Source organism: Wyeomyia smithii, chromosome 2 (genome assembly GCF_029784165.1).
Source record: "Wyeomyia smithii strain HCP4-BCI-WySm-NY-G18 chromosome 2, ASM2978416v1, whole genome shotgun sequence".
Taxonomy (NCBI): Eukaryota; Metazoa; Arthropoda; class Insecta; order Diptera; family Culicidae; genus Wyeomyia; species Wyeomyia smithii.
In genome coordinates this window covers 16455198-16476208 of record NC_073695.1, presented here as the reverse complement: position 1 = coordinate 16476208, position 21011 = coordinate 16455198, and the positions used below count along the sequence as shown (strand labels likewise).

Genomic DNA, 21011 nt, shown 5'->3' with positions numbered 1-21011 from the left:
TAAACTGTGGGTCATCCATGAGTAACGTTACATTCTAAAAAAATCTAATATTATTCTATTATATTATATTACAATGCATTGCGTGACGGGAGATTGAAAATTTTCAACTTCCGCGTTACGTAACATGCGAATGTCCCCTAAGAGAAAAACTGAATATTTCGTCCGCATCGCTCAAGCAAATTTTCTGAATGTGATGGTTATCGCAATTACGGGACGTGACATCACCACATTTAACGATGAGAAGAACATTTTTGAACGACCAACACCATATCGTGGAATAAACCAGCTATTTATTTTTGGGGCAAGTCTAGATGAAAAAATCTTCAGCGGCAAAAATGTACTCGAATTTTTTTGAATAAGTAGAGTGAGTTTTAAAAAATCGAGGAAATATTACGGGAGCGAAAAAAGCAAAAAAGCGGCATTTTTGTGTTATTATTATAATTTTTTTCATAAGCTCAGCAACTTTCGCTTGGGAAGTGTCGCAATTATTTACAGCTGCTACCGTCATTAATTTTCTTTATAATTGCAGATCTGAAGTATTGATTTAATATTGGAAATACCAGGATTTGCCGCTCTACAGGATACCGCCATCAGTATTCAAGAGACTTGAAGATTCCAAGAGATCCAGAGCTATTCAAGATTTGCTGCTCTACAGGATACAGGAATCAGAGTTTTCAAGGGGTTCGAGGTTTCGAAAGATCAACGACAATTCAAGTACACCAAGAAATTTAAAGATCAAGATTTCTTTTATTATAACAGCTAAGTATAGAACTTAATTTACTATATTTGTATCCATTTGCATTTTTTGTTGCCCTACCATAGTGTGCTCTTTTACACACAATGGAAGTGGATCAAAAAAATTTGGGCGATCCTGTTTCTATTACACCTAAACCTCCTGACCCTTTTTCCACTGTTTCCTCAATTCCCTCACGCGTTAAACTGTATCCAGACGGATCGACTGGTTCATTTGTTGTTTATTTCCGACCAAAACTAGGGCCTAAATCAAAGCCCTTAAACATCATTCAGATATCTAAAGATTTAGAGTCTCATTTCAAGTCTATCATTGAAATTTCTAAGGTCAGACCTAACAAATTGAGAGTTGTGGTTAAAGACCTTACTCAAGCTAATAAAATTGCTACTTCGGAGTTTTTCACCCGGGAATATCATGTTTATGTTCCCGCTCGAGATGTAGAAATTGACGGTGTTGTTACCGATTCCAGCTTATCCAGTGAATTTCTTTTAAAAGACGGTGTTGGATATTTCAAGAACACTTCCATTCCAACGGTTAAAATTCTCGATTGTCAACAATTGAGATTCGTGTCCTTTGTAGAAGGGAAGAAAATATATTCCCCCTCAGATTCATTTCGTGTCACATTCGCTGGATCTGCTTTACCATCTCACATCTCGATTCACAATGTCCTTGTACCGGTTCGCCTGTATATTCCACGAGTCATGAACTGCACCAATTGCAAACAGTTAGGCCATACTTCTGCCTACTGTTGCAATAAAAGTCGATGCGGTAAATGTGGGGGTAACCATCTTGATGACTCTTGCAATCAAGAAAATAATAATTGTTATTACTGTGGTGAAACTAAACATGAACTCTCGAATTGTTCCTTATTCATTCAACATAAAATTAAAATGAAACGATCTCTTAAAGACCGCGCTAAACGCAGTTATTCTGATCTCCTTAAGCAATCGGAAACAAATTCTCTTATTTCTTCTAATATTTATGATTTATTGTCCTCTGATGAGACGGACTGCGATGTTCCTCTTGCTGGTCCTTCTTTTTCAAACCCTGGTTGGTCTAGAAAAAGGAAAAATCTTTCTTCCCCAAAACTTCCCAACAAGGGCCCTAAAATATCACTTAATAGAAATGGTTATGTTCCCAAATCTAATCACGATACTGAAAAATCAAATCAAACTTCCTCTAGAATTTTAAATTTAAAGTCAACACAAGAGTTTCCACCACTATCACCCAAAAACTGTGCTAGCTCATTCACACCTTCAAATGATCAAACAAAATCAGGAATTCTGAAATTTTCACATGTAATAAACTGGATTCTTGAATCATTAAACATACCGGACCCTTTCAGCAAATTTATTCATTCATTACTCCCCGTTTTCAAAACATTTTTAAAGCAGCTTACCTCTCAACGGCCCCTCATTTCTACTTTAATATCCTTCGATGACTAACTTATCGTCTGAGACTAATGATTTTATACATATTTTACAATGGAATTGCAGAAGTATCATACCAAAACTTGATTCATTCAAAGCTATGATTAATAATTTGAAATGTGATGTGTTTTCTATTTGTGAAACATGGCTCACTTCAGATATCAATCTCAATTTCAATAATTATAATATCGTACGATTAGATCGAGATATTCCCTATGGAGGTGTACTTTTAGGGATTTAAAAGTGTTATTCTTTTTATAAAATTAATTTACCTTCAATTCAAGGCATCGAATGTGTAGCTTGTCAAATTAACATACAAGACAAAGATCTCTGCATTGCTTCTGTATATATCCCTCCTAAAGCACTAATTAGACAACAAATGCTTTCTGATATTGTCGAATTTCTACCCTCACCCCGTTTAATATTGGGAGATTTTAACTCTCGTGGTGTAGCTTGGGGTTCATCTTACAACGATAACCGCTCCACTTTGATTTATAATCTTTGTGACAATTTTAATATGACTGTTTTGAACAATGGAGATATGACACGTGTTCCGAAACCACCGGCTCGTCCAAGCGCATTGGATTTATCATTATGTTCAACGTCATTACGGTTAGATTGTAGCTGGAAGGTAGTCTATGATCCCCATGGTAGTGATCATTTACCAATTTTAATTTCAATTAATGGGTCAAATAGTACTCGACCAATTGACATTCCGTATGACCTTACATTGAATATTGATTGGGAAATTTATAAATTAAAAATTACAGAAGCTTTAGAGGCATTGCAACACCTTCCACTTCTTGAAAAATATGATTCATTTGCGGGTTTAATTTTAAATTCTGCAATACTAGCCCAAAGGAAAAAATATCTTGGCGTTTCAACTAAAAGACGACCTCCTACTCCTTGGTGGGACAAAGAGTGCTCAAAAATTTATGTTAAAAAATCGAACGCGTATAAGATTTTCCGGAAAAAAGGAAAAATCGAAGACTTTGTACGATACATGAAGTTAGAATCCATGTTTAAAAACTTGATCAAAGCTAAAAAACGTGGTTATTGGCGACGATTCGTTAATGAGCTTTTCAGAGAAACATCTATGAATACTCTTTGGAACACTGCTAGAAGAATGAGAAATCGAGTAGTGGCTAATGAAAATGAAAAATATTCAAATCAATGGATATTAAATTTTGCAAAAAAAGTATGTCCAGCACTGTTCCTGCTCAAAAAATCGTGACAATTTTTCTGAACAATCAGTGATGGAACTACCATTTTCTATTACCGAACTGTCTATCGCTCTTCTCTCTTCCAATAATAATGCCCCTGGTCTGGATAAAATAAAATTTTATTTACTGAAAAATTTACCTGACATTGCTAAAAAAAATGTTGTTAGATTTATACAATAATTTTTTTGAACTAAACATCATTCCACATGATTGGAGACAAGTAAAGGTGATTGCTACCCAAAAACCTGGAAAACCTGCTTCTAATCATAACTCATATCGTCCAATTGCGATGCTTTCTTGTATTCGTAAATTGTTTGAAAAAATGATTTTATATCGTTTAGACCATTGGGTTGAAAGTAATAATTTATTATCACATACCCAGTTTGGCTTCCGTAGAACTAAAGGAACAAATGATTGTCTCGCATTACTTTCAACAGAAATCCAGATTGCATTTGCTCAAAAAGAACAAATGGCTTCTGTATTCTTAGACATTAAGGGAGCCTTTGATTCTGCGGGCGTTCTCCCCTTAAAAGATCGTTTTTGGATTATCACTTTTCGCATTCTTGTGAAAAGTGAAATTTTGAATCCTATGATAATAAATAACTTTGAAAGACTTGTTGAACTTCAATCTCAAACTCGTTTTATGACTGTTTATTTCAATTACATGTCTCAAAATATCAACCCTTCTTCATTTCCTTCAAATAATATTTACTCATTAGATACCCTATTAGATATAATAGGGTAGAATACCCTATTTTTTGATACATCAATGTTAAATGAAGTTCATAGTATGCCTGATCAACTACGTATACAACAGATTCCAAATCTATTTCGTGAAAAATATCAAAATATAAACTGTAATAATTCATTTTATACCGATGGTTCTTTTCTCAACGGATCTACTGGTTTCGGTGTTTATAACAATAATTTATCCGTCGCTTACAAACTCGAAAGCCCTGCTTCTGTTTATGTCGCAGAGCTGGCTGCTATTCAGTACACATTAAGTTTTGTTGAAAATTTGCCTAAAGACAATTACTTCAATCTTTACGGACAGCCTCAGTGCTATTGAAGCTCTCCGATCGATAAAAAGTATAAAGAGTTCTTCGTATTTTTTAAATAGAATACGCGACATTTGAGTACTTTATCCGAAATTGCATCACAAGTTACATTAGTATGGATCCCTTCTCACTCTTTAATTGAGGGCAATGAGATGGCAGATTCATTAGCTAAGTTCGGCACGGTACATGGTGACATATATGAAAGACCTATTCAATTTAATGAATTTTTTGGTTCTATACGTCGAGGGTCGCTCATGAACTGGCAAAATTCTTGGGACAATGGGGAACTAGGAAGATGGTGTCATTCCATTATTCCTAAAGTTTCTTTAAGACCTTGGTTCCAGAAATTGGACGTAGGTCGTGTTTTCTTTTGTATGATGTCTCAGCTTATGTCCAATCATTACTGGTTTAATGCTCACCTTCGTCGTATAGGACTCACAGAGGATCACCTTTGCACCTGTGGCGAGGGTTACCACGATATTGAACATGTTGTTTGGTCATGTCCGTTATATCGTGAAGCTAGATCCAATTTAGAAAATTCTCTTAAAGCTCGGAATAAACAACCAAATGTCCCTGTTCGTGATGTCTTAGCAATTTTAGATTTCCCATATATGCGTCTGCTATATTCCTTCCTTAAATCAATTGATGTTCCTATTTAGTACACTTTTGTTTTCATTTCAGATTCTATTTACGCGCTTAACCAGGAATAAGACGTTCCCGAAAATATATTTGGCTCTTGAAGCTGCAGGAACCATATTTATCAAGATTGTGTTTTATGATTTGTAATTTATTTATAATTGTATTATTGTATATGAAAAGATGAGAGGGTTTTTATGCCTGTTTGAGGATAAATATTTATTAATTTTACTCAAGCAGGCTTTTCCCTACTCCAATAATTATTTCGGCCTCGTTATGCTCTCTGCGATTGGGCCTTTATCTTATTACATTTAATTAGAATAAAAAAAAATTATAATTTTTGAAAGGTTTCTTGTACATATTTATTGGAATTAAGGACACATTTGTAAACTTGTTTTTAGTATAAATGCTGAATAAACTGCTATATGTTTTACACATAATGTCATATAAGACGCTTTTGAGAATATTTATGATACATATGTCACTTATGAAAAGAATTGATTTGATCATAACTCACATTCCTTAACTGAAAATCTCCAAGTTTAAGTTTGGTTCTGCATTCCCAAACATTGAACGACAAAGTAAATTTGTTACGTAGTTTATGCATAACCCCACAAACCAAGTGCATAAAGTAGAAGTATAAACATATAAAATCAGATATTGAACTATTTCATATAAAAAAGTCTAAGAAATATGTGATAAACAATGGATATCGACTGGTTCATATTTTCGTGACGTTACAACGGAGTGAGAATACCCCTTGCTGAAAAATGAGCGTTGTAACGTCACGAAATAAAAAAACTTCTCAAATATAGATGTTACCAGTTATAGGCACTCTAAACATGGCAAAATGTTCGATTATTATTTGTTATCAAATCGTGGAAGAAGAAATTGTTATAAAAATGCTAACAGAGCAGAGCTTTTGACTTTTGTAAGAAAAGTCCCGACACCTCAATTTCTCGCGCGTTGTAACGTCACGCTGCATTTTTACTCCCCAAGGTAATATAAACAAAGCAAACAAATATTTAATACAACATTCTTATAGGAAATTTTGTCTACTTTCCGAATCTGTAATAATATCAAAGGGTTTCATGAAAAAAATACAAGTTAAAATTAAAGTGATGCCAACAGAATAGTCAAAACGTAGTAACGTCACGGTAGAATGTGTCATAATAGTTAAATTATGACTCTCCAGCAACACTGTGTTACAGTAAAAAGTAACCTCGTTGTATTGGCTACATGCCGGTTGCGATGTCAGATTCAGCCAGTCAGCAGCCTAGTCGGAATTGGTTGGATGTAACGGTGACCAATTGTCGCGCCTTGTTCTAGGTTGAATATCTTCCCTGTGTTTTTCCACAGGGAGCTTTGCTTTGAGTGTTCAACAAAAATTCTTATGGTTTTTCAAACTATAAACGAACTTCTATGATTGATTCAAACAAAGGCTTAACAATGTGTTTCATTCCGTAAAGCCATAAACAAATATTGACAATATCGTACGAGCAGTTTGTTATTCACAACCAGCGGCAAACTGAATTTAATATGGCAGCGATTTATCGTCGAACTTGCTGTCGCAGCCAGGCTGGCTAGCATCGGGCAGAGCCAAAAATGGTTGGTTTTAAATTTTCACCAACGTTGCACTCCGCACTCCGCAAGATGATAGTATTCGAAGAAATTAAAAGCCCCGAAGCTGTGCGTTCCGCAACCGGATGGCGAGCTTTCGGATACGAGTCCGTCTGTCCGGTGCCTCGAGATTGCTTTCTGCTCGGATCGTTCTACATCTCGGATGGGAAAAACTCTATATATTCAGTTGCAGAGTATGGACAAGACTGGCGTTCGTAACTTGTTTCCACTTGTCCCAAAGAACACCGCTGCGTAACATATTCCGAGAGAAAACATTAATCCTCAGCTCTAGATGTCAGTTCAGTCTAGTGTGCAAACATGAAATCGGTAGCAGCATTTACGATAGCTTAATGGTATCGTTTTCTTGCTGGCATTCGTGATGAGTAAACAGTGGAGTCGCTTGGTACCTATATCATAACAACATATGTTTTGCCTGACTCCGGGGAGGGGGTCAGCAAATGGTAAAAGTATTTAGGAATGCTTACGATGCAAAACAAAAAGCACTTTCAAATATTTACCCTGCTGATTTGCAGGCGCCAAGAAGGACGACACGGAACTCAACCATTAGCACACACCACAAGCTGACCTCAAGAAGTGGCAACAAATAGGAATAAAACGCACAGGACAATAATACCAAGGCGTCATCGTGTATCGTTTCCTGCAGTCGCCGGGGTCACTCGTCGGAGTTCGAAATACGTGCAGTGAAATATAATTCCGGCTGTGGTGTGGAAAAGCGGCACCTAATGTGCTTTTAACAATATAGATATATAGCCAAACAGATTAGCTTTCTTCAACTATACAGTACTCTTTGGAGTAGCAAATATTAGCCAGCCAACAATGGTCGTAAATTGATACAACTCTGGATCCGTAGGTCCGCTATGATACTCTTTTCCGAACCAAAACGGCTAAAATAATACATGTGCACTGAGCGTTTTTTGGTGCAGTTTCTTATCATTTGTGTCAGTGTGAAGGTCGTACTGCAAAATCCGGCTCGAAACCAAAATGTCATCCAGAAGTTTTCTCCTTGGAGAGCCTGGAGGCAGCATATTGGATCAGCAAACATGGCGAGCAAAACATGCTTGTGCTACAGTGTAAGCAAATGTCGTTCACTCGTTGCTCTTTATATTGGGCATAAATTTTTAGTTTCATCAAGATTTAGGGTGGCAGTTTAAATCAATGCAAAGAAAGGATTTATTTTATTTTCACAGTAACCGGATAAAAGAGAGTTGCCATGTGACATATGGGACTTCATGAAGCTCCATTAAATAACGATTATGTCTCGGCAAGGATTTTATTGTCTGTGCCGCAATGTTGCCTTATGAATAAAACTGGGGTTAAACACGAGATACTGACCTACAAGAAAATAGAGCTGTAGCTAGCACACAGAGGATTAGCAATGCAACTAAATCAAATTAAGATCCTATCTCTCCTCTCTGTTCGTAATTCTCGGACTACCTGCTAGATTTTGCAACAGTGTTAGAACAAGGTAAGAATAGGTCGCCCCGTTGTGTTTAAAGACTATAAAACGTTTTGAAAATGAGGTGTGATAGTAGAAAACATTAAGTTCTTTTCTATGTTAAACACTGGTGAAAGTTATGCGGTGTTATTTTGTCCTTTGGCTTTCCCTATTCATAATTTGGTGCGTTCAAATTCTATTATAACGGAATTTTGTGGCAACACCTTTTTCAACATTATTTCTAAACAAAAACTTAGAAATTGGAAATCATTGACCCACGTTCGGCTTTTATGTCTAAGAGGTATACTATTTGATTATTTCATAAGCTCTGTTGAACATAACAAGATAACATAATTGCCAACAACAAAACTTTGCATCACTTCGAGCTTCATCGCTACTCAGGAACCGTCGTTACGCGATAGTTCTATTTTTACGTGTACGCCACGGTCGCCACGTCATCAAATGATAATGAAAGCAGTTCGATTGAGTTCGAAGGTTAGAATCATCATGCTCGACATGCCTGAACCGGGCGGTGGTACCTGAACAATCCTGCACAGTTACCACCAGCGTATTCTATACGGTGCCAAAAAAAGGAGCAAAAAAGAAAAATCAACAATATGTTACACGTTTTAGGCACCCTGCCACCCCTCACGAAATATTCAAAATGGTGAGTGAGAAGCGTGCCGCATGTCAAAGCGTTCAGCGCGAATGGAAGCGGACTCACATACAACCACACACACAGACATACACACGTATTTAATCTGGCAGCAAAGGTGATTAATCATCATATAGTAGACCATCATGAACAAATAAAAAAGTACTTACTATGCGTATCAAATTTCCTGATTATCGTTTCGATGAGGGTCGTCTTGGGGGCGACGTGTCCTCTTCTGACAGGCATTTTTACACTATTATTTTAATTACACTCGATTTGCTATGATATTGGCTATTTTCACTAGTAGAGAGTGTGTAACGAATGGAATAATAGGAGTTCACTAGAAAAAACGAGCGCTAGTATTGTGGAACTTGAATTATTTTATGTGTGGTACTAATTTGTGTAGCGAAATGATTGTATTAATATTTGCCCTTTCTTCGTGGCTTATTAATAATAATCGATGATAATTCCTACGGTGCAGGATCCGCTAAATTTCTCTACTCTACTTTGCTTCTTATCACAAGCTCGAACTCTAGGTATTCTTAAGCCGTAAGCTGCTTGCTATTTTCAACTAATTCACATAATTAGAGCACTTTGGTTGCACACGATGACTGCTTCTCTTGCTTTTAATTTATTTTGCTATTCGTCTTCGCGTCCTCTTGCCGCTGGCAACAAACGAAACATCAGGTGATCTTGTTTTCTTCTTCTGCTTCTTCCACTTCTCCTTATCACTCTTCTCACTATCACGACCGGCGGGAATGGGACGCTAAATCCTTTGATTCTTCATCCATTCCGTCGTTGAGCACGTTTGTGATTGGTGCGAAACAACAGTCACTTGACTTCATCCTTCCCGGGCACTCGTCGCCATTGCATCATTTGTTGTAGTTGTTGTTGCTGCTGTTGTTGTTAGGCCTCGCAACACCACACTTGGGGCTTTCGCTGGTGCCTCACTGAGTTTCCAATTAGACGGAAAAGGATTCGCTTCGGTGGCGACGGTGGCGGTTCAATTTTCCACTGAGATGTCGTCTGCTCACGCTGCGAGGCTGCGCTTTTCGTGATGAGCTGCTGCTGTGAATAAATAGGAAAGGGGATGGTTGTTAACCTGGTTCATTGCAAGTTCGCTCTTGTCTTTTGTTCTTCAGTTGGTGGAAGAACAAAATACAGCAGGTGTAAAGCTGTGAATTTTGAGATGATAACCGGGTCATCCCGGGTGATTGTACCTTAAGCATGTATGATCAAATCATTAAGCATTGAAATTGGCTGAAAGAAGAGATGTAATGTTTGTGTTTAACCCGGAGAGGGAATTTTGTATTAATAGATCATTTGTTTTTGATGTGAAATAATTTCTTTTAGTAATTCTTCACTAAATTTAAAAAGGATGTTATAAAGCTGAAATATAAATCGCGTAGTAGGATAAAAGTATTCCTGTAATATTCCATGAATCAAGTGGTCATTTTGATTTATAAATTTCATAGCGGACAACTTTTCGAGGGGGTTCGGTTTCAAGATATTTGTAATTTGAATTTAAATTCTACAAGGTATACAGCCCTAGGGTTGTATAAAATGGTGACGTGGGACTAAACACTGTAATTACTGTAACTACAGACACAATGAATTCGTTTGTTTAGTGATTTACATGTTCTAATTCTCATCCTCCCCTTAATTTTTTCAGAACTATATTCAATTACACTCGAAAGAACTACATTTATACTTGGTGATGTTATGCCTGTAGTGTTTTTTTTTGTGCAAACAGCATTTAACAACTACAACGAAGTTAAAGTTTAAAAAGGTTCATTTTCGTTTTTGGCTTCACAAGTTTGTTTCAATTGCCAACAATTACATTCACTGTACTACGAAGACAGCTAATATGAGTATATTATTTTATTTGTAAAGTCAAAAATAAAAAAAATCTAACAATGTTGAAATGTAAAAAAGATTCTGAATATATCCTAGTGAATGGACAAAAAACTCACAATCACTCGCCGGCTCTTACTCTTCTATAAATTAGTATTTTTGGGAACTTACTCGTTCGATATTATGTCGGTCACGATTATTTAGTGAATATCGAAGATAAAAAATAAATAAACTTACAACTGTTGTTGTAAAAATGTTTAATTCTTGTTGAGTAATTTATAATTTTTAAGGTAATCATATTCATGAGATAAACTTTCAATCGCCATCAGTAGCAGCATTGCAGTTTCGATTGCACGCGAATAGGATTCGTGCCCGCTGCAATGATAGACGAGAAACTAGCGGCGCTCTGCTTCACATATACTCTACGGTACTGTTGCTTCTACCAGTATGTTTTCTTCCATGACATCAGTTTCTATTACTTTCTAACTGCAGATTTAGAAATTGTTCAAGAAAAGGGGTTGTCTCAAACTTTTCGAAAAACCTTTACCTTCGAGACATCAATTTAGTCTAAGTTCATGAAGGCGAACGTTAATTGACCTATTGGAACGGGGAGGCTTTGTCAATTTTTTTTGGATATTGATACAGCGAATATCACGGAATGGTTGGTGTCTATTCATGTCGTCTGTGCTAGGAATACTCGCTTGTGATTGGGTCGTTGTTCGCGTATATTTGTCCTTGACACTTTTTATAGATTTTTACCGCTTTGTAATGAAATAATAATGATAACTAGCGTATTAGAAAATTGTTCAACATTTTATCTAGCCAACAGTTATCCATCACCTGGTTATGCTGTTATTATCGTTTGAAATCTGACGCAACTTTTGCCATTTTCATTTCCTATTTTACAGAATGCATACCAGTTAGAAAACAAAGACGTAGTCCCACGTAAAAAAAAATAGAATCACCTATGAAGGTACTTCTTTTTCTCACGTTATTCATGATTCTCCAGTAACCACCAGGTTTATCAGAATGTATGATTGCCACAGTTCACTATTTACCGACAAAACGGCAAACAGTTTACTAAAAACAGTGCACAACACTATGTTTGTTGAAATATTTATTTATCTTCAGTGAAATGTTTGCTAACTGCTTCTAAAAAGTGTAATCCAATTTCAATACAGAGAATAAACAAACAACGATACTCCGCCTGTAAATGACTGTAATTACCTATAGAATTTAGCTCACTTGTAGAATCCTTTAAAAAGATTTTATGAAAATCGAAACGTCGTGAATAGAAAATAAAATTTCAATTCCCGATATTTTGAGACGGATAATAGAAAAAATGGTTGGCGAATGGTTGGACACGTGTCACTTGAGATCCTATTGTGGTCATTCACCTCTGTCCAGCAACTCCTATCCCAACCTCCACGTGGTGCCGACCGGGATACGAGTAACCTTAGCGGAGATCGGGTAACCAACCCCCGGTGGAAACTTTGGTCGTATGGTGACTGGGAAGGGGGAACGTACGCGGCTGTTTCCCCCTGTTAGGGGCGGCGTACAACAGCGTCTGATCCGGAGCGGGCGGCTGAATCATTACACGTGGTGCCTCGCGTAACGTGTAACGTGTAGCGTGTAACGCAGCCCTAGTAAGGCAGCTTACCGAATATTAAATACTACGAACAATCCAGATATAAATACGAAACGGAATAATCGGCATGGTCGAAAAAGGACAACGATTATTGGAAACTCGGTACTTGGAATGTAAGGACTCTACTCGAACCGGCACGCGCAAGTATCCTGGCTAGAGAGCTGCGGAAGGTGAATGTGGAGGTTGCAGCTATCCAAGAGGTGCGGTGGCCGAAATCGGGAGAACGCAATGTCCGGGCAGTAGATCCTATTGCGGACACTTCATTTAAGTACCACATCTACTATAGCGGAGGCGTGAAAGCAGAAAGAGGAGTCGGTTTCGTGCTAATTGGAAAACAGATGAAGCGTGTCATTAGATGGAGGCCGATCAGTGACCGTATATGCGTGTTGAGAATTCAGGGCAAATTAATAATAAATGTGTACGCACCGACCAACGAGAAACCCGATGACGAAAAGGAGGAGTTCTATGAGCTCCTGGAAAAGACATACAATGAGTGCCCAGGACACGATATAAAGATTGTCATCGGAGATGCAAATGCACAGGTCAGGCAGAAAGACTTCTTCCGCCCCGTAACTGATAGGGGAAGCTTCCACTCTACTACGAACGACAATGGCCTGAGGCTTGATAATTTCTCTGCAGCTAGGGGGATGGCTATCTGTAGCGCTTATTTTGCCTGCCGGAACATACGAAAGCACACCTTGATGCACCCGAATGGAGAGCTTTGCTCTCAAATTGACCACGTTCTGATTGATGGACGGCACTTTTCAGACGTTACAGACGTGAGGTCGTTTAGAGAAACGAGCGTTGACTCGGATTACTATATCGTAGTAGCCTGTCCAACGTGTTGAACTCCAAGGCAACGAGGAGGATGCAGTTGAACATAACACGAAAGAATGGTTGCAGCTTGCTAGTCGAGTTAAAGAAAATCCTGCGCTGGTCTCAGTAAAAAAGATATACTTATATTTCCTGGATGAGCGGAATATTCGACCAAAAATAGAAACCATATTTCCAAACCAAAGTTGGGAAAACATATGGGAAAATCTCTCACATAATTTTATTCCAAGTGAGTGTAAAGCGTGGTACGCAGTTGCAAAGAAAAGAGGTTCACGAAATTTTGCCCTTTTTACCAAACGGAATTTTGACAACTGAGAATGATTCACAGTAACGATATCTGACGTCAGTGAGCGCATGATTTTTGCTTTTTTTCTAGAACACGAACACACTTGTTTACCGCGGTCTTGTGTGAGAGCAGGGATGCCAGGTTTTTTTTTCAAAAGTCTTCATGGTCCGCGAAAAAATGTCTTTCTACCCGAAGCCCCCCGAAAAAAAATAACATTAACAAAACATTTAAAAAACCTTAAAAATTGCTGTAACTGTACATAGTTATACCATAATTTTACTATGTTTTTCATTGTAGATACATCAATTTTACATTAAATATCATTGTCCAGAACAATAAAAAACATCGTTTTTGCCATTTTTTGCATGCATCTACTGAATATGTTTCAAAGGATAATTCATCTCACCAGGTCATGATGAACTCAAATAACAATCACGTAGAATCTACTAGAAAACGATAGTGTAAAATTTTCACGTAACTTTTCCGATAACTATAACGTGAAAAATATTTTGAATGTAGGCCAATGTCTTCCAATCTGGCATCGCTGGGTGTGAGACGACCAACCAACTGCCTGGCACTTTCAGTACCTGAATAATGTCAGTGGTCATTATTCCGTGCAAGAACAAGTGACATTTTGCTTCACAGCAGTGTTCACAGCAAGTGAACTTTGGTTTCCCTTTCAGTTTATGATTTCTTTTTAGCTGCGTACTAGCTACCAGAAGAAATTTCATTTCCTGATTCAGTGCCTGAATTTTACATGGGATTGAGATAGGAAAATGAATTCCTTTTTGAACTGCATACTGCGCTTAAATCTCAAATGTTTTTGCTGTATAACGATTTGATAATTTCTAAAGATAAATTGGTTAAATACAATATAGGAAGAATTCCCAATAATCTCTGTGATAGCTGTGCTGTACCAGAAACTAACAAGCATATTTTTAAGGAATGTGTCCGCACACATACAGTCCGACTATTTTTTTTTTCCTGTATGGGCTTCCTCACTGCGACCAGAATCGTAGATCTATTGTGAGATATGCCCGGGTGTCTGCTGTATCCCGCACTTCTGTTAATAGCAATACCTCTATTGAGTAGTGGCATGCTTATTATTATTGTTCATCAGTGCTTGTGTGTAATGTGCTACTCTTCCTTACACGCTTACTGTTCTACTATACCGATACTCGTTCCTCTTGCCAAATATCACCAATTATAATTCCCTGGAGAAGTTTCGTCGTGCGTCCTTCTGGCCAGTTTTATTGATAAGAGGGACTTATTTTTTGTTAAGAGGAAGTCACGCAAAGGTATTTGTAGATTTCAGCGTAAAGGAAGGGTAACTGGTGGGGAGCCTGAGAATAAACCCATGCTTAAGTCCTTTTTTTTTGACATCGGATGGCCTGGTTCTACTAAGATTCGAACCCACGACCATCCGCTTGACAAAGCGGACTCTGTAACCCTGCGGCAACGCAGCTTCCTACAGTCCGACTATGGTTAAATGATATTCTCAAAAACCGTTTGAAAATAGTTGCCACAGATCCTGAAGAAAAAGCAAAAGACTTAAGGCAGTTCTTTGGATAGTAATGTTTACTTATACATATATTATGCGTAGTTATCCAAATAGCAGTTTATATATACTAAAGAAAAATATAAGAGAAGAAAGGTGGAACAACAGAAAGTTTTTCAAAACGTGTTTCGGAAAATGGCTGAATTTACATTAAGACCGTGATAACGGATAATAAATACAAATAAATCAAAATGTAACATACTGTAACATAGAGAAAATGAAATAAATATTATTTTTATATATAAAATACTACAAGGTATACAGCCCTAGGGTTGTATGAAATGGTGACGTGGGACTAAACACTGTAATTAAGGGATTTTTTGTTACAAAATATACAGAGTCTGCAGACAGAATCAATGTGTCTGCTCAGCTCAGCAGCATTGCAGTTTTTTCTCGATTGCACACGAATAGAAATGTACGAACAAAAGTGTACCACTGCAATCAGAATAGTATCGCTGCAGTACGAGTAATACCGCTGCACTACAAATAGTACCGCTGCAGTACGAATAGAAGTGTACCGCTGAAATGTAAGAATAGAAGAGTACCGCTGCAATCATAGACGACGAGAGACCTGCGGCTCTTCACTCCACTGGTACTGTTGCTTTTACCGGAATATTTTCTTTCAAGACATCAGTTTTCATTAGGTTCTGCAAGCAGGATTAGAAATTGTTCAAGAATGGGGATTGTTTCAAACTTTTCGGAAAACTTTCACCTTCGAGACATCATATAAGTCTAAGCTCATGGAAGCAAAAATAAATCGACCTATTGGGACGGGGAGACTCTGTCAATTTTCATTTCGATATTGATACAGAGAATATCACAGGGAACGGATTGTGTCCATTCATGTCGTCTGTGCTAGGAATTCTCGCATGTAATTGGTTCAATGTTCGCGTAAATTTGTCATTGAGACTTTTAATCAATTTTACCGCTTAACAATGAAACTAGAGTGATAACTAGCATACTAAAAAATTGTTATACATTTTATCTATCCAACGACATATTGGTTATTATTATCCATCATGTGGTTATTCTGTTATTAACCTTTGAATCTGACGCAACTTTTGCCAATTTCATTTCCAATTTTACAGAATGCATCCCAGTATAGTAAACAAAGACGTAGTCGCACGTCAAAAAATCTTTTGTGGCCAATGAACGGAAAAAAAAACATCCAGCGGCTATCAACTGAAGGAGTGGCTGCAGAGTACTCGCAGAAGGTTGATGAACAGATTGAGGAAAGAGTTGAAGGGAACCTTAATGAACAGTGGAGACACATCCACAGTTCGAGAAGTGTTGGGTACAACTGCGGCAGCTGCGTCCAATGAGTGGTTTGACGCTGAGTGCCAGCGAGTAACGGAGGAGAAGAACCGCGCCAGGGGTCACATGTTGACCCCGGCTGTGACTCATCAGAGCGTGGGTAGATATCGAGATGCTAGAGCCGCTGATAAGAGTCTCCATCGCCAGAAGAAACGACAGCATTGGGAGCCAATTCTTGTGGAGGCGGACGGTTGCTTCTCCAGGCACGATGCGAGGAGCTTCTTTAAGAAGGTCAACGGAATCAGGAATGAAACGTGTCAGCCCCTGTCATGTGCAACGATAGGGAGGGAAACCTGATAACCGATAAAACAGAGGTGGCCAGGCGTTGGAAGGAACACTTCAGTGTACAGTTGAACGGTGAGGGAAACAGTGGAGTCGAAAGGAGCAGGATGACTATTGAGAATGATGGTCAAGCTGTGGATCCACCATTCATGAACGAGGTGAAGAAAGCAGTGAAAGAGTTGAGAAACTGCAAGGCAGCCAGGAAGGACGGCATTCCCGCCGAACTCTTCAAAGTCAGGAGCGAACAGCTGTATCGTGCCATCCATCGGATCATGCTGAGAGTGTGGTCTGATGAAGAATTGCCCTCGGACTGGTTGAAGTGTCTCATATGCCCGATCTACAAAAAAGGTCATCGCCTGGACTGTAGCAATTATCAGGGCATAACTCATCTCAATACCGTGTACAAAATTCTCTCCTGCATCCTGTTCCACAGACTGAGGCCGTTGCAGGAGACCTTTGTTGGCGATTACCAATGCGGTTTTCGAGGGGAACGCTCCACGATGGACCAAATATTTACCTTGCGACAAATCCTCGATAAATTTTGAGAATTCAACTTGCAGACGCACCATCTGTTCATAGACTTCAGGACAGCGTACGATTCAGTCAAGAGAAATGAGTTATGGCAGATTATGATCGAACATTGCTTTCCAACAAAGCTGATTAGGCTGATACGTGCCACCCTTGAAGGTTCGACATCAAGCGTCAGGATAGCCGGTGAGATATCGGACTCGTTCGTGACGCTAGATGGTTTGAAGCAGGGTGACGGGCTGTCGAACTTATTGTTCAACATCGCATTGGAAGGTGCTATACGGAGGGCTGATGTGCTGAGAAGCGGCACCATCATTACGAAGTCGGACATGCTTCTCGGTTTTGCGGACGATATCGACATCATTGGTATCAACCGTAAAGCTGTGGAAGAGGCCTTCGGACCTCTCAGTCATAAACTCTGCCAAAACGAAATACATGGTGGCTGGCAGAGTGCGTGGTAGTCTGTCGGAGGTTGGTGCTGCGGTGATGCTAGATGGGGAAACATTTGAAGTAGTCGACGAATTTATTTACCTGGGAACATTAGTGACATGTGACAACGAGGTTAGCCGTGAGATAAAGAGGCGGATAGCTGCCGCAAACAGCTAAGGTCCCGCAATCAGCAAATCCGCACTAAAGTTGCACTCTATAAAACACTGATTCTTCCGGTGGCTCTCTACGGCCATGAATCATGGACGCTGAAAGAGGCTGATCTGCGAGCTCTTGGTGTTTTTGAGCGTAGGATTTTGCGCTCAATCCGTGGCGGCAAACTAGAAAATGGTGTTTGGCGCAGCCGCATGAACCATGAAGTGTACCAGGCATACAAATCGGCGGATATAGACAAGCGGATAAAACACGGCAGGCTTCAGTGGGCTGGGCATGTAGCGAGAATGCCGGATGAGCGTCAAGCGAAGGCTTTATTTAGCAGGAATCCCGATAGAGGTCATCGACTTCGGGGAAGACCCCGTACTCGTTGGATGTGTGCTATCGACGAGAATGCACGCGAAAGAGGTGTGAGGGGCGATTGGAGGATAGTAGCCCAAGACCGAGGGACATGGCGACGTATTCTGGATTCGGCACTGAATCGATTGTCGGTCTGTCGCCTTAAAAGTAAAGTAAAAGTAAGTGAGTATATGTGGATCTTATGTGAAAATGTACAAATAGCGCTCAAAAATAATTTTCATTGATGAAGTAAGTAGTTTGCGAACAGTTTATAATTTAGCTAATCTGTGTTTATCGATTAGCTGTGCTATTTTTGGTAAGCTGGTTCGCATTTAACGGCGCTAACTGATTCAGTGTAGTTAAAAATTGGCATTTACAAACATTAAATAATATTCTAATTTTTGAAAATTTCCAAAACAAATTTAATAAACATATCGTGATTTTTTGTGTTTAAGAAAGAGAGATATTTGCTTGAGACAAAGGGCGAGGAAGATTTAATTACTATTGAAATTTAGGATGTTCTACAAATTATGATTTTGAAGTCAAATAATGTTTAGTAGCGTAGGAAATTAATCCTGAAGCTTGAGATTTTTTTTGTCACTTTTAATCAAATATTGGCAATGGGGCTTTATATTTTGTATTATTACTAGAAAATCGAAAATTTTAGCTTACGTCTTGGGATTAAGCAGTAAAGATTTGTAACTCGAAGCTAAAACTTGACACCTAGATGTTAGGTTATGTTGTCTCTAGTTCTCTTGGCTTTCACAGCTATTGGAGTTGCGAAGAAAGACTTGTTTTGAAATTCAAGAATTGGGAATTTGAAGCTGTCTACTGAAACTAAAATTTGAGTACAGTTTTGGATTGCAACTTTACATTCAAAATTGAATTAGACTAAGGTTACTTGAATTAGAATTGGACTCATGTTTAAAGAAAAAGTAAAACTTATTGAAAAATAAAGAGCCAGATTTTCCCTCAACGGCTCTACTTGATGTAGACATTTATATCCCTGATATCTCCTGCTAAGATCGCACTACTGAACAAATTACCATATAAAATTAACACCATGTCTGATAAATAGCATTAAATCTAAAGCCCAAATTGACCTTTTTACAACAAAACCTTCCTCAATCCGCAACCAGCTCATTCACATTCGGTTGAAAAACATTGATTTGTTTTCATTTATCCTACTTAACCCTGGTCAGTAATCAGAACCATCCGCACAGCCAGTTGGGTTCTGTTGGAAAAAAGGGTTAGCCAAAAAAAAGCAAACGAATATAAACAGAACAGCCCTCAGCGGACAAGTGTATCCTTGAATCCACACACCGACATCGACACGCCGAGAGGCTGTCTGCCTGCCGGCCTAGGTCTACCGAACCTGATGGAGATCCCAATCACGGAAGCATAGCCTGTTTTTATGGGTTCCGGTTGCAAATTGCGAGCGCCACCCGTCACGAGTGCCCTGCTGCAATATATCTATTTTTTATACGCCGACGAGGACTTAAATTGGTTTATAGATTCACCAATCGACAGACAATGTATTATGCATCCGTGAGCAACAGAATGTATGGTAAAATGGGACTACAGGCTGTCCTGTTTCGTTCGATTGTTTTTTGGAACCATCATAGATGTTTTTTTTTTTCATTTTAAGTTATAAAATTTCCATCAAACATACCGATGAGTGTTTTTTTTTCGCCTCAAGCAGCAGTTTCACTTTGCAGTACATCATTTCGTTAGCTGCACAAACTGAGTGCAGCAATCTCTGTTCATGTGCATTATCAAACATTTCCAGCACACGAAAAAGTGTCCCAAGATAGCGAGAATCGATTGTGAACCGTTTTGGCGTGAAAGACTCTCTCTCTCCACTGTAACATCGCACGCCGGCAGAAGCATCATTCTTATGCAAGCACCACCGGCACCGTGTTGAAAGTGACATAGTTCGGCAGTGCCAAAAGGGGTTATAATAGAAAACAGCAACAAAATTCTGAAAGGCAAGCACCATCATAATCGTAAAACGCCCCTCCTGGCAAGCACCTGGCTATAGCTGTCACACCATTGAAAAAAATTTGTCAATACAAAGCCAACAACGGCGAATGCTGCCGGTGTCTAAACTATCCGCAGTGAGGTTGGTGTTTCCGTGCCCGAGCACCAGAGGAAATGAGTTCATCATATATGTGGTGATAATTTTTTCCTCCATCTCCCGGTGGACTGTTTCCGTCCTTCCTGTCGTGTTTCCTGTAACGGTGCGTTCCGCTGAGGGTTCGCTCGTTTCACCACTTTCCATCACTTTCCCATCAGTATCGGGCAAGGTTTTTTTTTACCGAGCGGCGATGATGAAGAACTGCCCTGTGCCGGTCGAGAACCAGTGAACGGAACAAGCGAACGACAGTTGGTTGTCGTTCGGGCTTCGTTTGTCTATTTCATCTAAAAACGAAAAACATAGACATACACACACACAATTGGTACCACCATGCTGGAGCCGGACAGAAATTGCATTCAATATTTAAACATTTTATGTGCACTTTCCTTGGCCAACCTTTTACCCCCTACTCTAAACCAAGCGTTTCACCCTTTGTCGGTGATTTTGCTTTTCGATATTCTGCAACACAGCTTTCGGGGGCACTAGAGGTGTGGCGCTGGCGCACAATCCTGCACTCGAGCAAGTCAATCAACTCGGGCTTTTTTCCTATGGGTTTGGGTTTTTTTTTTGCTTTTAAATAAAGCATGGTAAGTCCCTTTCATTGTAATTAATTTTTATTTGATGTTTTAGCCTTCTTAATTTGTATCAACAGAAAAAAAGTTTTTAAGGCTTAAGGGTTAGGTATTGTGAAAACTTTAACTATACAAGCATCAGAACAATGGCAATAGCAGTAAATCATTGATTCTGTAGATAGAGCAACCTCATAGACGTGGTCAGAATAAAATTCTCTGGCAATCCACCA

At 38.8% G+C, this 21011-nt stretch overlaps 1 protein-coding gene across 13 annotated transcripts in view; it reads right to left on the bottom strand.

Annotated features, from left to right (window-relative positions):
- LOC129721468 (potassium voltage-gated channel subfamily H member 6) overlaps positions 1–21011 on the bottom strand; it is a 371920-nt gene that overhangs the window by 301598 nt on the left and 49311 nt on the right. For 12 of the 13 annotated variants that reach the window (XM_055674044.1, XM_055674053.1, XM_055674048.1 and 9 more), the window contains exon 2: positions 9000–9897. In XM_055674044.1, coding sequence (XP_055530019.1) covers positions 9000–9075 — 76 coding nt within the window. In that variant the 5' untranslated portion in view covers positions 9076–9897. The remainder of the gene's footprint in view (positions 1–8999; positions 9898–21011) is intronic. The other variant, XM_055674045.1, reaches the window with a different exon arrangement.